This window comes from Prionailurus viverrinus, chromosome A2, assembly GCF_022837055.1.
Source record: "Prionailurus viverrinus isolate Anna chromosome A2, UM_Priviv_1.0, whole genome shotgun sequence".
In the NCBI taxonomy this organism is placed as follows: domain Eukaryota; kingdom Metazoa; phylum Chordata; class Mammalia; order Carnivora; family Felidae; genus Prionailurus; species Prionailurus viverrinus.
The window spans coordinates 57171888-57187585 of record NC_062562.1 but is presented as its reverse complement, the minus strand read 5'-3'; the positions used below and the strand labels follow the sequence as shown (position 1 = coordinate 57187585).

The 15698-nt window shown below is 53.1% G+C and overlaps 1 protein-coding gene and 1 long non-coding RNA gene across 5 annotated transcripts in view; one reads left to right on the top strand and one right to left on the bottom strand.

Annotated features, from left to right (window-relative positions):
• Window positions 1-15698, top strand: part of EEFSEC (eukaryotic elongation factor, selenocysteine-tRNA specific) — a 252343-nt gene that overhangs the window by 174656 nt on the left and 61989 nt on the right. For all 4 annotated transcript variants that reach the window (XR_007150177.1, XM_047848987.1, XM_047848989.1 and 1 more), the window contains exon 5: window positions 11176-11832. Coding sequence is in view for 3 of the 4 variants with exons in the window: in XM_047848987.1 (XP_047704943.1) it covers window positions 11176-11832 (657 nt within the window). In the remaining variant the exon portion in view is untranslated. The remainder of the gene's footprint in view (window positions 1-11175; window positions 11833-15698) is intronic.
• LOC125160230 (uncharacterized) lies at window positions 2368-14927 on the bottom strand. The gene is made up of 4 exons (XR_007150178.1): window positions 14561-14927; window positions 13231-13536; window positions 6213-6269; window positions 2368-5059 (listed from the first exon to the last, which is right to left on the bottom strand). It is a non-coding gene; the product is annotated as an uncharacterized LOC125160230 (long non-coding RNA).

The window sequence follows — 15698 nt, the reverse complement described above, 5'->3', positions numbered from 1 at the left end:
CCAGGCGGGAGCAGAGGGCTGGGCTGAGTGCCAGGCAGAGAGGGAACGAGACACCTGGAGCGCGGGCAGGCTTGAGCGAGGGCATTGTATGACCCGTGCTCTGTACTAGGCAGGTGGCCAGGCAGAAACGTGGGGAAGGGGTGGCTGTTGGGGGGAGTCTGAGTGGGAAATGAGGCCCAGAAATGGAAAGAAACTGTGGGTGTGGGGCAAATGAATTCCAGGATTTGCCACTAATGGGCCGTGGGAACTTGAAGGATGAGGAAGAAGCCAGAGGCTGAGGTCTGGACTGTGAGTTGGGGCTGGGCCACCATGTTCATGGAAGACCTGGCATATTCCAAGTGCTCCACTAGATACTAGGTGCTAGATACTAGGTACTCCTTAAATCTTTCACAGAAGCCCTGTGGCCTACGATGTATTATCCCCATTTTATCGGTGAAGAAACTGAAACTTGGGAATGTCACGGAACTTGCCCAAAGCTCCGAGCTAGAGCACAGGGCCTGGTGTGCCCACCCAGGAGCAGGGGCCGTGGGGGAGAGGGGACACTCACAGAGGGCTGTCAGACAAGGGAGCCTTAGGACCGACCCTTTTGAGACCCAAGCCCACCTGGGTGCTCTGCACAGGCCCACACGCACAGGTGTGGTCATGCTCGCTGCTCCGCAGACAGCTTTTCTGGCCCTGCCCCGAGGACAGAGCTGGCTCCCTTGGCTTACCTCCCAAGGATTCCTTACCCCCCAAAAAGCCCAGGGATGTCATTAAAAACAATTAAAGCCCCAGTTGTATGGAAAACAGAAGACTCTAACATTGGTGTAATTCAATTTAAAGTTTTATGGGATGACAAATGCGTGGAGGGTGGCTGGGAGGAGGAGCATAAAGCTTCCTGGCAGGCCCCTTGTCACTTTTACGGTTCTCCATTGTTGCAGCGACTGGGAGGTTCATAACCAGGGTTTGTTTGCGAGGAGGTCGCCATGGAGGCGCAGGGGCCTTTTGCTGGGCCATGTGGTAGGAAACCAAATCCATTCCTTCCTCCCTGGCTGCCCTCTGTGTGGCAGGCGCCCTGTGGGGGACCGGCGGTGAGCAAAATAAACCTGGCCTATGCGGGGCAGTTGTCCGTGTGGCGTGGGAGCCCCACAGAAAACAACAGAGTGCGCAGGCACGTAGTGGACGATATGACGAGGTGCCGCGAGTGCCGCGAGGAACATTGTAGGGTGCTCCAAGGCCCGAGCAGGTGACCTGAGCTGCTCTCGGTGGGGGAGGTACGCAGGTGGGGACGAGGCACGCGGGCCCTGGGCAGCGCTGACTGCGGGGCATGGGAGCCTGGCCTGGGCGTCCAGGGCGAGGGGGAGAGCCAGAGCAGACAGACATGCAGACAGGCGAATTGGGCCTTTGGGGGCCTGTGGGTCCCCAGACTCCTGAAGATCCTCTTTTCCTTCACATAGGGGGCATTCCTTATTAGTAGGGGTCTCTGAGAGGAAGTTCTCCTTTGCTCCCTCTTCTCTCTCTCCAGGGCACAATTGGTCTTTTGTTGAGGCCTCAGTGGAATTTTTTTTTTTGCATAGAACAGACCCCACCTCTGGTCGGCCAGCACAGTTCCTCAGAGACACAGCCAGGTGGGAGGAGAAGTGTGTCGAGTGCCGCGAGTACCGCGTTTTCTGGCACTGGTGCTCAGAAGGCAGGGAGCCCAGGACGGGGAGGAGGGGCCTCCGCAGATCTCCTCCACCTCGTCTCCTCCCTGCCCCTCCCGTGCATCGCTCCTTCCTCCAGAGCTGTGTGGGCTCGGGGGCATACCCACACAGCCCCCGGGGCCTGGCAGGCTCTTCGCCACTTTATCTTGGGTGACCTAGTGGCAGCAGGGACTCTGAGGAGCCCGGCTCTAGAAACGCACATTAGGACAGCAATGGGACGCCGGGCCTAATCCATCAGCCTGGCAACAGTTAAAAAGCCTGCAGTACCAAGTGCGGGCGAGGGTATCCGCTGCTGGTGGGGGTGGAAACCGACCACTGCAGAAAGCAGTCGGTAAGACCTGGTGAAACTGGAATGTGTCCCCCACACCAGTCTTCCACGCAGATACCCACGCTAGAGAAATTCTGCATATGTGTACAAGTCCGTGTGTGCAGGAATGGTCACTGCAGCATCATTTATAGCAACGAGAATAGCAACCCATGTCCGTCAATAAAGGCATGGATACGGGGTGGAGTTTTCCTATAAAGACATACCACGCGGCCGTCAAAAAGAATCACCTAGATGTGTACAGAGATAGCAGTATCTCTGCTGAGATAAGTATATGGTAAATACACGGCTCTCTCCGTATCTGTATTTCCCAGGATGAACAGATGCCAGAAATAGAATACAGAAGGAAGGAGGCAGGTAGGAGTCAAGCAATAATATGGCACCATTTGTATGAACTAATAAACGTATATACTATTCAGGGATACACACACAGGTCAAAGTATATAAAATAGAAGGACACATGCAGAATTCATGGAAGTAATTGCTACACGGAGCTGAGGAGGGAAGTGGGACTAGAGGTCTTCAGTTCGATGTCGGGATGGAATGACGAGATCTGAGTGGTCAGTTCCAGGGGATGGGAACACAGGTGGTCACGATGTCATTTGATTCCCCGTACCTTTCTGAATGGTTTTCGCTGCTCTGAAAAATAAGCGGGTGAGAACTGAGTCCGCAGGACCCATGTGACATTCTCCTCTCGCGGGTGGTGCCAGGGGAGCCAGGATCTGCACCAGGCAGGGGAGGTGCCGGCAGCCCCCAGGGGCCCACGCTGCTCTCTCCTTGTGCAGAGTCCCGAGTTTGGCTTTTTGTGTGAGATGCAATTAATGCATTAGGCGGGGTGGGGGGATGCCTTATCTGTACCCGGCCTAGCTTGAAGAAGAGGGAGAAATGAGAGCAGCCAAATTGAAACTTTATTAAACAAAACTGGTTAGGTCTGATGGAGCCAAACCTAGACTGGTCTTTAAAAGCTTATTTCATTTCTCCCCCTCCGGTCTGAACCTCTTTGAATTGAAGTAACTGATCCTGCTGTAAGCTTATTAGTGTCAAACCCTGCGTGTTTCTTTTCCTCTCCGATTTACATTTTATTAAGTAATGATGAAGTTGCAAGGCCCCGACCCTCGCCTTTGGCACAGCCAGGAGCTTCCAGGCTCATTAGTGGAACAAAAATGGATAATAGCGGTCCAATCTCATTACAGCCAGTGCCATTATTACAGAATCTCTGCACATCAGAAAGACTGCTAGGCACAGGCTACTGTCCACTTCTTCGAAGCATCTGTTGATTCCGTAGAACACCAGGAGGACCCTCAACACTGCTGTTCCTTTGCAGTTTATTATGATGGTGTCGGGCCTCTCCGTTTCTTACCCCACAGAAGGAATGCTGCCAGGGAACTTCATGCAGTGATCGTATTTCGTTTCGACTTCCGGGGTGGAGTAGATGGGTTTTTATGGCATGATATAGTGAAAGAATTTAGGCTTTCATGGTGGGCGTATCTGGATGCCGAGGATAAATGTCTTAACCCCTGGGACCTCAGTTACCTTGTCTGTAAAACGAGGTCATTGTTAGCCACCTAAAGGTTGCTCTGGGAATGATACGGACCCAGCTCTGTAAAGCGTCGTCACAGGTAGACATCCAACCAACGTCGAGGGTCTCTTTTCTTTACTTCTATGTAGATCACGCAGTGAAGCAATGAAGTCCAATGTTAGTTAGGTGCCACTATTCCATGCAAGGTGTCCTGGAGAGCAGAGATGAATGCTTTATGATCTCTACTTCGAGTCACTTCTATTGGAGGTTTTTAGTAGTCTCCAGAACAGAAATCAGATCCTTCTGAGTACAGTTCCCTACAGAGTCCTCAGAGGCTGGAAAACTACACTTCAGATGCCCAGAAGACCAGAAGGGGTATCTGCCCAGACACAGACACAAAGGCAGCTAAGGGAGGAGCAAAGGTGTTGAGAAGTCAGGTCTGAAGCTGTCCTCTGTGCTTGGCCAGGAGGAGGCTGTTGCTGACCATAGCCAGGGCAGCCGCAATGGCCTGGGCAGGGGGAGGAAGGGGCCGCCCCTGTCCCTGTCCCTGCCCCCACCGCTCCCGAGTCCCAGGCAGGCTGGCCTCCCCTCAGCTTCCTTCCACACCTGAGCAGGGCCCTCTCACAGTGGAGTCTTCCCTCTGCCCCTTCCCTAGAGCCATCTTTCTGGTTCCCACCACGTGGGCACCCACATCGTTGGTCCTCCGGACCTGGAGCAGCCTGGCAGGGCAGGGCCACTCTGCCCCTAGCGCCAGCCACCCAGGCACAGTTTCTGCTCATCTGATCCAGAGACCGGGCCGTGGGATGTCAGGCCTGCCTTACAGTCCCCGCATTCATTGTCCCAAGTCTCACCCGATTTGCTTTGTGACCTTGGAGACATCAAAAACCTCTGTTTCTTCATCCATAAAATTGAATGTAAAAATATTGACCTGCCTCGTAGGGTTTTCATGAAGAATAACTTGACCCAGTTGATGGCAAAGCCTCTTTGTTAGTCAGAAAGGACCAAACTGCTTAGCAAGCATGAACTTGAGTTTTAAAAATTGTTTGCTTGCTTGATGTATTCCTTCCTCCCTTTCTCCCTGGGTCCATCCTCCCTTCCCCAGAAGTGCTTGGGGCCAGAAAGAGGGGAAGGACAAGGGGAAGAGACTCAGCAGCCGCTGTCCCTGCTGGGAGCCGAGCTCAGGGGATGGGCCTGACTGGTGGTCCCACACAGAGTGACCTCCCCACTCTGCCACCTGCCTTCTCTGCTGCCATTCTAACTGTGCCCTGCCAGGGAAACCTGAGTCCCTGGGAGAGGCTTGGAAGGCTCCTCCCCCTGGGTTGTCTGGAACCTCCAACTCCTAGCCAGCCTCAGGGCTAGCCCTACTCCACAGTGTGGGTGCGTACTTCCATGGGCCTTTGTGGATGTATACACCCCAGACCCAGACCAGAGCTCCCTGAGGGCAGAGACAATGCCGCGCCCATCCATGGCTCCATTTGTTCCGTCCACAAACATGTGTTGAGGTCCTCCATACATCAGGCACTGCGCTGGGCACTGGAGATAGAAACAGAAATTAAAAAATAAAAACACACCCCTCGCCCTCATGAAGGTTACATTCCAGCGTGGGAGAGACAGTCAGTAAACAAATATATATGTCAGCTAGTGGTGAGTGCTATGAAGAAGAGTGAAACACAGAAAAGAAGATAGAGAGGAATGAGTTCTTATTACAGAGTCAAGGATGGACTCTGATAAAGTTTATTTACTTTGAGAGAGACCGAGAGCACAAGTGGGGAAGGGGCAAAGAGAGTGGGGGACAGAGGATCTAAAGCAGGCTCTGCACTGACAGCAGCGAGCCCGATGTGGAGCTCAAAGTCACAAAGTGTGAGATCGTGACCTGAGCCGAAGTCAGACACTTAACCAACTGAACCGCCCAGGTGCCCCAAAAATGGACTCTGATAAAGAAACTTCTGAACAGAGGGGCACCTGGGTGTCTCCGTTGGTTAAGCATCTGACTTTGGCTCAGGTCATGATCTTGCCATTCCAAGTTTGAGCCCTACATCAGGCTCTGTGCTGACAGTTCAGAGCCTGGAGCCTGCTTCTGATTCTGTGTCTCCCTCTCTCTCTCTGCCCCTCCCCTGCTTGCTGTCTCTCTCAAAAATGAATAAACGTTAAAAGAAACTTTTTTAAAGAAACATCTGAGCAGATAGGAAGGAAATAAGGAAAAGAGAAATAATGTGTATGGGGAAGAACATCCCAGTCAAAGGCACTGGCAAGTGCAAAGGCCCTGAGGTAGGAACAAGCTTGATGTGTTCCGGGAGCAAGAAGTAGGAAGGCTCATGTGACTAAACTGGCTTGAATGGGGGCTGAGGGTGGAAACCTAGCTAATAAAGTCAGAGAAATGACAGGAGCTGACTATATGGCCTTGGGGTCCTAGCGAAGACATTAGTTTTACAGAGCAAAATGGGAAGCCACTAGAGAGCTCAGAGGTGAAACTGCAGAGTCATATCTTATATTTAAGCCGCTTTATGGAGAACAGGCTGCAGGGAAAGGGGCAATAGCCAAAGCCAGGTGGGCCTGAGCCCAGGACGGGCAGTGGTTACAGAGGGAGGGGCTCAGGTGCCGGCCCTGTTTGGAAGGTGAGGCCTGCTAGAGCCCCCGATGGCTGGGTAGGGTATGAGAGAACAAGGAGAGTCAAGGGGGAACCCACCGTTTTCACACGAGCAACCAGAAGCGCAGAGCTGCCATTTCTGAGACGACCAGACGTCTAGGTGGAAAAAGGCCAGAGGCAGTTAGGTGTGTGAGCCGTCTTCTCCTAGTCCCTGACCTCCACCTGCAGCCTCCCCGTCTCCTGGAGCTCTGACCTCTGTGCTCACCCAAGGCCTGCTGCCTTTCCTCAGCTGCCTCGCAGGCCTCTCCTGGGCACAGGTCACTTAGCTGCCCCTCCCCACCTCAGCGTTGGGCTGTTCCTCCAGCCGGAGCCTCAGTGTCCATCTGAGCATGTCTCCATCGTCCCCATGTCCAGTCTATCAGCACATCCCCACAATGTACTGCGTAAAGAACTCTTGGGGTAGCTTCCTTGCTGGTTTCCCTGTGTCCTTTCTGGCTTCTCCACACCGTGTAGCCAAAGTGACCTTTTCAAAGTATGCATAGCAGGTGTTATTCTTATGCTCAACCCCAGGTCACCACTGCCACCAGGGGCTTCTGTTGTCCTTCCCACGGTGAAGGTGGCTGGCCTGTGTCTCCATCCCGATGCCGCTGCCCCTAGCCGGTTCTCTGCCAGCCAGCCAGCCCACCGCCTTTCAGTCCCTCAACCAGGCCATGTTCTTTCCCCCCTCAGGGCCTCAGGCCTGCTCTGCTGCTCCCTCTGCCTGGATCCCCTATGGGTGGTTTCTTCTCTTCCCTCCGGTCTCAGCTTTAGTACCACCTCCTCAGGGAAGCCCTCCCTGATGACCCAGGAAGGATTACATCCCCCAGCTATTCTCTCTCATAACACCTCTCCATGGTTTTGTAATTCTGAATTTATTAATTGATGATTTTATTAACGTCTCCCCCTCCCCCAACGGTAGACTCCAGAGTCCATTCTGCTCACCCCGTATCATTCCAGGGCCTGGGCCTGCTACATGAGAGAAACTTGATAAATACGTGTTGAGTGAATGCACACACAGTGTGCCACCACTCCCCTTGGATATTAGTAAATATGAGTGAGTTGTTGAATGGATGGATGGAATCCCTCAGAGTTGGCTAGAAAATGAAAGGCCATTTTTTTTCCCCCTTCTTGAGTTGGCAAAACTACTTTCCTGTGTTTTTTGGTGTCCTAGATGGGATCTTACGTTCTTAAAGGATACCCTGTAAACGTGGGCTTGGCGATAGGTCCGTGTGGGCGATGCCGTCTGCGTGCACCCAGGAGAGCCCATGGTAGTGCCATGCCACCCTGTCCCCAGCTTTATCGGTTTCACAGTTTCCTGTCTGGGCCCTTGAAATCTTGATTTGCACAGTTATTTGTCTTTCTGCTGTTCCCGGTGCCCTCTTAAGGCATTCTTTATCATTTCGGTCCTAAGAACACAAGCCCCGTTGAAAAGAGAACATACCTGTGACAAAGCTTGCTTACAGATGGGCTTGATGGTGGGGGTGGGGGCTGGCAGGGTGGCACAAGGCCCTGAGCCCTATGTCACAGGAAGTGTCATAAACCCAAGGATCCCACTCAGGCCCCGGCCAGTCTGGAGTCTCAGCTCCGTGCTTTGCCAGGTGTGTTTTTGCCACGGGAGACATTTCTCTTCCAGAATCAGATGCAGCCATTCTCTTCCAATGGGCTGGGTGTGTAACTGGGTCTGCCATAAGCAGCATTTTCAGCCACCCTCTGTGCTAGGCACTGAGGATGCAGCAGTAGGAACATGGCCCCTGGCTTCAGAATTTAAAAGGCAAAAAAAAAAAGTGACAGGCAAAAATGAAGAAATCTGGCTGTGCCAGATGTTGGAGAAGACCTATATCCATTGAGAGTCTCCAGCCTGTGGTGGAAGTGTACATTGATACTTTATTTATCTAGGAGACACGAGCAGTTGCCCCTGACCCAGCAGTTCTGGTACAGGGCCCGTGTCTTCCAGAACCCCTCCTAGCACCGTGCACCAGGCAGGATTCCTGTGTGAGAGGGCATTCACTGCATCCTCTTCCCCCGAAAACCTGGAAACGACCCATGTGCACACCAATAGAAGAGTGAATGGGGGTCGGTGCGTGCCTTGTGCCAGACGGCATCAGCAACAAATGAACTGCAGGTGTAGGCAGCACGGACACGAACTCCGAAGTTCAAAAACTCAGAAAACAAAGCAAAGTATTGATTAGGCATATGTACTACATATGTAGTGAGTCTCTGCTCAATCATGTACACACACATATATATATAAAGAAAGGAATGCCACACACCAAATTCAAGAGAATGGTTGCCTCCAGCTGGTGGGCAGGCAGGAGAGCTAGGTGGGGGAGGAGCACAGAAGGAGATGGAACTTACTGGTAATGTAGTTCTCAGGGTGCACGATGGGGCCACAGGTATTTACTATATTGTCATTTAAGTCAGTAGATACACAGAGGCACAGACTGGCAGAGCCATGAGGCAGCAATGACAGCTCAGTGCATCCGGTTCAGAGCAACCCAGGGAGAGTAGCCAGTTCAGTCTGGAGCAGGCAGGGATGCCATGCCAGGAGGTACCCTGAGAGCCAGAGTTTCGGGATGAATGGGAATTTCAGGTGGAGGAAGTCCCGGGGAGAAGGAGCCTCACGGGCAAAACGCAGAGGCATACAGGGCCCTGCGTTCTGTATGTAGGGAATGGGGTTCTGTATGTAGGGAATTGCTCAAGCTTGCCCTGGTTGGGGCTTGAGGTGCTGGAAGAATATGGGGCAGGAAGAGAGCTGCCGAGGCAGGCCGTGTTGCGGGAGGCTCCAGGGAAGGCCATGCGGGAAAGCCAGGCAAGCCGAAGTCCTTGGTGGGGCAGCAAAGAGGGCGTCAGGAGGTGCAGGAGCCCCTATCCACCCTGAGCAGCTCACCTGATGGGGGGGCGGCGGCCAGGGGGCCGATCCTCCCATAGAATTTCAGTTGACCAAAGGATCGTCCTGCTCACCACAGCTACGCCCAAGAGGTTTGAAAGCAGTGGTGCAGAGCAGGGGAGCCCGTGTAGAGGTTGGTGCCAAAGAATTGCATCATCCAACATGTGTTTGAGAAAGGCGGCCTGGAGAAGGGAGTGGGGTGGGGTGGGGGCCAGAGGACAGCTCACCAGGCGGCCACGGGCCTCAGGGGAAGAGTTGCGATTCGGGGCCTGCCTCTCTGGGCAGACGCTTAGTGTAAGATAATATTCTCCAGTTACTCTGAGATGCATTCCTGAAAATCTTAGTTTCCCGTCGCCCTTGTAGACCATTTTAGAGGTGTTTTATGTTTCTCTTTGATTGATCTTGGCTGTGGCTTTTGACACCGCACTTCTCACTTTCTCTGCTCCCTGACCTCATGGTTAGGTAGTTAATGATCTTTAAACAAACACTTGAGTATTATGGCTCTCCAGGAAAGGGCCTGGCCTCCTGCGCCCGGTATCAGCTCAGCATTCTCCCTTTATCCAGGGAAAAAGAGAGTGTTCCACATACTCAGGCTTTGTAGATGGGGATGCTTGAGACCTAAAGGCCAGTGTCTTTAATTTAACAAGTTTTGATGGCAGGTTTTCTGAAATCTATTACCCATCTTTTTGCTGCACTAAGCAGAAATCTGTGAATGTGATTTCATCTCCTCTCTGACAGTGGCTCTTAGTAGGAATGTCCATTGATTTCATGAACATTTATTAGAGCCTTTCCTATGTCTGTTCCTGATTTACAAACTGTGGGTGCAGAGATCTGCCCAGTGTAGTAGTTAGTGTGATGGTTTCCAAACAGAGATAAGATCAGGTTACTCCTTTGCCTAAACTCCTCGGTGACTTCCGGCCTGCCCGGCCTCCCCTCCCTGTCCTCCCTGCCCTCCCTGCCCTCCCTGCTACAGCCCTCCTGCCTCTTTGTTTATTTCTCAGACTCACGGAACCTGTGTCCCAGCCTGTACATTTATCAGCTCCTCTGTGCAGAACTATCTTTTCTTGGACCTTCACACAACTTCTTATAATCAGGTGATAGCTCAGACATCACCTGTACAGAAGTCTTCTCTGACCACCGCTCCGAAAAGCCAGACCTTTCCCCAACCCTGGGCCTTCTCTAGATGTTATATGTGAACACATATTATACATAATGTGGCGTACTATATGTAATATGTATAGTATAGTATTATATATACCATATATATTTAATATGGTATACTACATGTACTATATTATATGCCATATGCTATGTATAATATAGTATGCTATATATAATGTACATATGTAATTATGTTATATACATATGTAATTATTGTTATATTTACACATAAGATTTTTATGTTAATTCTGTCAATATAGACTTAGTTCATTTGATGTGTTTATAGTTTGGTTCTTGTTTCTCACTCTATTCATACCCCTAGAACGGTCTCTGGCACACTGCGGTCCCCCAGTGACTGTGTGTCTAGGGAGTGAGGAGTGGCCTGCCCTGGAGAAGCCCACAGGCTAGCAGGCAGGCTGGCGCAGAGTGGGCCCTGACTGCAGAGAAGTCTGTGTATGACTCAGAGGGGCTGGGGTAGCACCGGAGAGGGACAGATCCTGCCCGCTGGGGGTCAGGGCAGACTTTCCAGAGCAGTGGTGTTTGGTCCAGGTTTTCAAGGACAGGTGGTCATGGCTTGGCAGGCTGAGGACCTGGGCGGGGGGGGGGGGGGGGGGGTTGCGTTCTGCATGCAGTGGTGAGCCTGTATAGAGGGCTCAAGGCAAGAAAGTACTGGAATGGAGCCTGGGGCAGAGCGGGGACTCAAACGACGGAGGGAGCTACAGTAGCACAGGACTTGGCTGCTGTGCCTACCCCCCACATGCTGGACTAGTGTGCTGTGTGGACCCGGGCCCCATGTTTGCAGGGTGGAGCTTGCTGTGGCCAAGGGGAATCTGACCGCCCCAGTGCTCCCCTAGGCTGGCATGCCAGGTGCCAGGTGAGTGTTGGCAGCTCTGGGACAGGGACTTCTCCAGCTGGAGCCCCTCCCTCTTGCCTCAAGACTCTTTGTTTCATGAGCTTTCTCTTTTGCTACACCAGGTGGTGAAGAAGGTGAAGTCCATGCAGATGTTTCACATGCCCGTCTCGTCAGCTATGCAGGGAGACCGACTGGGCATCTGTGTCACCCAGTTTGACCCCAAGCTGCTGGAGCGTGGCCTGGTGTGTGCCCCTGAGTCCCTGCACACTGTCCATGCAGCCCTCATCTCTGTGGAGAAGATCCCGTACTTCCGGGGGCCCCTGCAGACCAAGGCCAAGTTCCACATCACAGTGGGCCATGAGACGGTGATGGGCCGCGTGATGTTCTTCAGTCCTGCCCCTGATAGCTTTGACCATGAGCCTGTGCTAGACTCCTTCGACTTCTCTCGAGAATACCTCTTCCAGGAGCAGTACCTAAGCAAGGATTTGGCACCAGAGGTGACAGACAGTGGCGAGGCTGACAAGAAGACGGGCCAGGCCACGGGAGGCCACTGTCCTCGGCAGCAATGGGCCCTCGTGGAGTTTGAGAAGCCTGTCACCTGTCCTCAGCTGTGCCTGGTGATCGGCTCAAGGCTAGATGCAGACATTCATGCCAACACGTGCCGGCTGGCTTTCCACGGCATCTTGCTCCACGGGCTGGAGGACAAGGACTATGCCGAGAGTTTCTTGCCCAGGCTGAAAGTATATAAGCTCAAGCACAAGCATGGCCTCGTGGAGCGGGTAAGTAGTCCGTCTGCCCATCACCCTTCCTTGTCAGGCTCGGATGGCCAGGACGGGCATGGTTGGGGTCCGTAATGAGAAGCAGGAAGACCTTAGCGGCCTTCTGGTCCCAACTTCTGAGGTTTTTGAACAAGGAAGCTGAGGCCCCGTGTGGTCAAGTGGCCTGGGTTCTCTCTGCCCGTGGTCATAGAGCCGGGGCCTGAACTCAGGTCGGCAAGCTCCACCTCACCTGCCCCCAACCAGCCACCCCTACCCTCTACTTGGGCAGAGGAGGGCAGGGCAGCCCTGGCCCTCACTCAGTCCGGGTCCAGACAGCAGCACTTCAGCTGGGCCAGAAGCCAGTGTATCAGTGGCCTCCCTGAACTTCAGATAGGGTGCTGGGCCCTGCCCCTGACAGCCTGATGACCAGGCCCTGGCTCTCGTGGCCTCAGTGGGGGCTGAGCCTCCATCAGGCAGAGTGGCTGCTGGGTCTGCCCCAAACCAATCGTATCAAAGGAGAGAGCACGGCTGGTCAGTGCAGGGCAGGCCTGGCCAAGCATGTCCTCAGCCTGTGAGGTTGGGGAAGGGGGGTGCCAGAGGGCAAGAGGTGGAAAGGTACAGGAAGGTGACATGGCAGGAGGCCCTGGGCTGCTGGCTTCCTGGGGTCCCTGTCACCATCACTGGAGGCAGGTCTTTAGATGTGGGTGAACCACTATGGTTCCCAGACCTTTCATGAGGGTGGCCTAGAGCCTGAAAGGGTCCAGAAATCCTCGGATTACCTCCTGTCAGGTGGGCCCTGCCCACCCACTTTGTCTGTCCCTGTAGGTCTCACTGGGAATCCCTACCTCCTGGGCCTTGAAGACATGGGTGAAGAATGTCTAAACCTTACTCCCTGGATGTGCACCCCTGTGGGGCAGGGGTGGCTGTGGGTGGTCCTGGGACTTGTCTCTGAGCCAGGTGAGCACGGTGGTGATAAGGCCCCAGTGTTGGGGACTTAGGCTCCAGTGGGGTCTACCCTGAGGCTCTCAGCAGGCCTGCAGTTCTATTTCTTAGCAAGATGAGGGTCACCCCTCCTGGTACAGCCCTGCCCACGTCAGCTTAGGCTCCAGCATGGTGTCTGATCCTTACCAAGCAGGCACTCAGGAGAAAGTTTCAGGGCCTTGGGCACCGGACAGTGTTGGGGTTCCATTGCCACCTGTCTCTTTCCCTTCTTTCGGATCCCCAGATCTTCCAGATCTCTTTCTCCTCTGGTACTCTCTGTCACAGTGGAAACCCCCACTCCCCTCCTCCCTGTCTTGGGTTTCTTCCCGGTGGTCAGGCCCTGTATCTAGACCTGCCCTCTGACCTCAGCCCCTTCTTCTCCTGCCTGTATCGAGACCTGCCCTCTGAAGAGGGAATCAGTGGAAGCTTCTTACTTACCTGCTCATATCGGTCTGAAACTCGGGATCCTCAGCTTTGTTAACTCAGGGCTCCCACTTCAAGGCCAGCCTTGCCCACTCTGCCAGGCAGGTGTGGTCACCTTGCGTTGCTGCCCTGTGTGAGTCTGGGAGCTGGAGCCGTGTTGCATCCCCCTCTGCTGTTCTCTGGACAGGGCCTGTCCCTCTGTGGATGTTGGTTTCCTCATCTGTACAGTGGCAGCTTGAACTCCAGGGCCACCAGGAGGGGTCAAGGACCAACCGTGGGGCCACTCAAGGGCTCCATCAGCCCTGGGCCAGCCCTGCGATGCTGATTGAAGACAAAGGTGATAAAGTGCACGTCGCTCGTTTGTCTAGCTTTGTTTATTAGCAGTATTATGAAGTGTAATTATTCTCTGGGGAAGTATCTGTCATGGAGTAATGCCCCACTTGGCGAGCTCACAGGTCTAATTGCCCACAGAGGCCCATTGTTGGGGGAGGAGCCGTTACTTCCTTTGAGAATGAGACGTGTGGGCTTGGACATATTATCAAATGACTCTTGCCTCCTAAGGGCAGTGGGGAGGACCCAGGAGGCGAGTTGACCCAGGCCCTGCCACCAACCTGGGGCATCCCTGGGGCCACCAACCCTTTCCTGCTCAATCCATGGAGGCTAGAAGTGAAGACACAAGAGCCCTAGACTTGCAGTCAGCAGATCCCATAAAGATACCCTAAGTGGAAAGGCTCCCTCCAACCAGGGCTGGCTTCAGGTGGGGCTGTAGATGTGTGTGGAGGGGACCTGAGACCAGGCTCCTGAAAGGGAGTAAGGGAACAGGCACCCAGGTTCCCCCTACCAGCCCCTTAAGGCTCTGGCTGAGTGGACACCTGTCCTGATGCCGGGGACCTCTGTGCCACAGGTTCCCTTCTGGGCCCAGGAATACACCCACCCCCTGCTTCCCTCCACATTATCCCTTCTCTATTTATGCAGCACCTATTGTGTGCCATTACTAGCTGCATACATTATTTTAAATCCTTATAAAAATCCAAGGAGGAAGTTATTACTTTTCCTATATGTACTTTTGCAAAAAAGTATTAAACAGATCACTTTCTTCCTCCTAAAATTATATGTAACTAATTGAGAAAAGTAATATGTGCGCACGATGAAACATAATTCAAACAAAACAAAAAGTTACTTGAAAAAACATCTTCTTCCTACTCTGAATTCAGGCCACCAGGGTGCCTCTATAAAGGCAGTCGCACTAGAAGCTAGCTCAAGAGAGGTGAAGTGACCTGCCCAAGGTCACAGGATGGTAAAGTCAGGATTGGATCCCAGCCCTTACCGGCCTCCACGTCCTTACCTTTCCAGCATGTCAGGTCGATTCTTGTCCAGTGAGTTGAGAGGCTTGGGTGCTCTTAAGAAACTGGAGCCTCCTTGGTGGGAGACTTTCCTTCCTTGTAAGGTTGGTAAGGCATTGACCTTGGGAGTCACACGGACTGGGCTCAAACCCTGGCTATGCCACATAACCACCGTATGCCTTGTGCAGCCATTTTCTTTCACCATCCTCACTCATTTGTGGAGCAAGCAGTTTTCCTCTCAGGGTCATTTTGAAAGAGCCACAATAGTGTGTGGCTTCATATGCAAGAGTTGAGTCCAGCTCAGGGGAAGGAGGAAGATTTCCTCGTGTAGCTAACCAGCAGGCCTGGTTTATTCCAAGAGGTGACCCTGTTTGCTTTCAGCAGGACTCAGAGTGTACAGAGATTTTCAGATAGCTTGGCTGGCCACAGCCTTTGCCTTGCAGCAGACCCGTCAGATGTGCAGGCCTGGGCTTCAGTCCCAGCCTGACCACCTCCTAGTGTGGAAACATGGGCTGGTCATGAGACTTCCCTGTGTCCGGAGAATTTCACAGCACTGCACCATGGGGTGAGATGTAGGTGAACTGGGGGAGTGGATGAAGGTTCCGAGATCAGTGCTTGGCTCCTACTCTGTGTTTTCTGTCTTATTGTTATTAGTTTAGCCCTTAAAGTCCCAGAATGATATTCCAATCCTTTCCCCAGGACTTCTGTTCCTCTCTGAAGCACAGAGACCTCCCTCCCTCCGCCACCCCGGTCCCTGTCAGGAGGCAGCCAGGACTGCTGGAAGTGGCATGTTTGGGGAGGAAACTAAGAGCCAAGCTGGCTGCTGGGTGTGGTTGACAAGGGCAGGGAGTACCCAGTGCTGATCTTTTCCCAGCTGTGCTTGCCTGCCTCTGAAAAATTCCTAGACACATCACAGCTATCACCCGTCCCTAGGCATGTCTCCGTTCAAAGACATCTCCAGGAGGCCAAGCCATCTTGAAAAGATTAAATCCAGTCTCCTGGGCAGGTTCTTCACCACCATGGTGAACCAATTCCCAGCCCTTGCTCCATGATGCTGGGCAAACTCATTGTGTCTACTCTGCAAAACCCAGTCAGCTTTCTGGGAGCTCAACTTGGGCCTCTGAGACATCATCTGTTTAC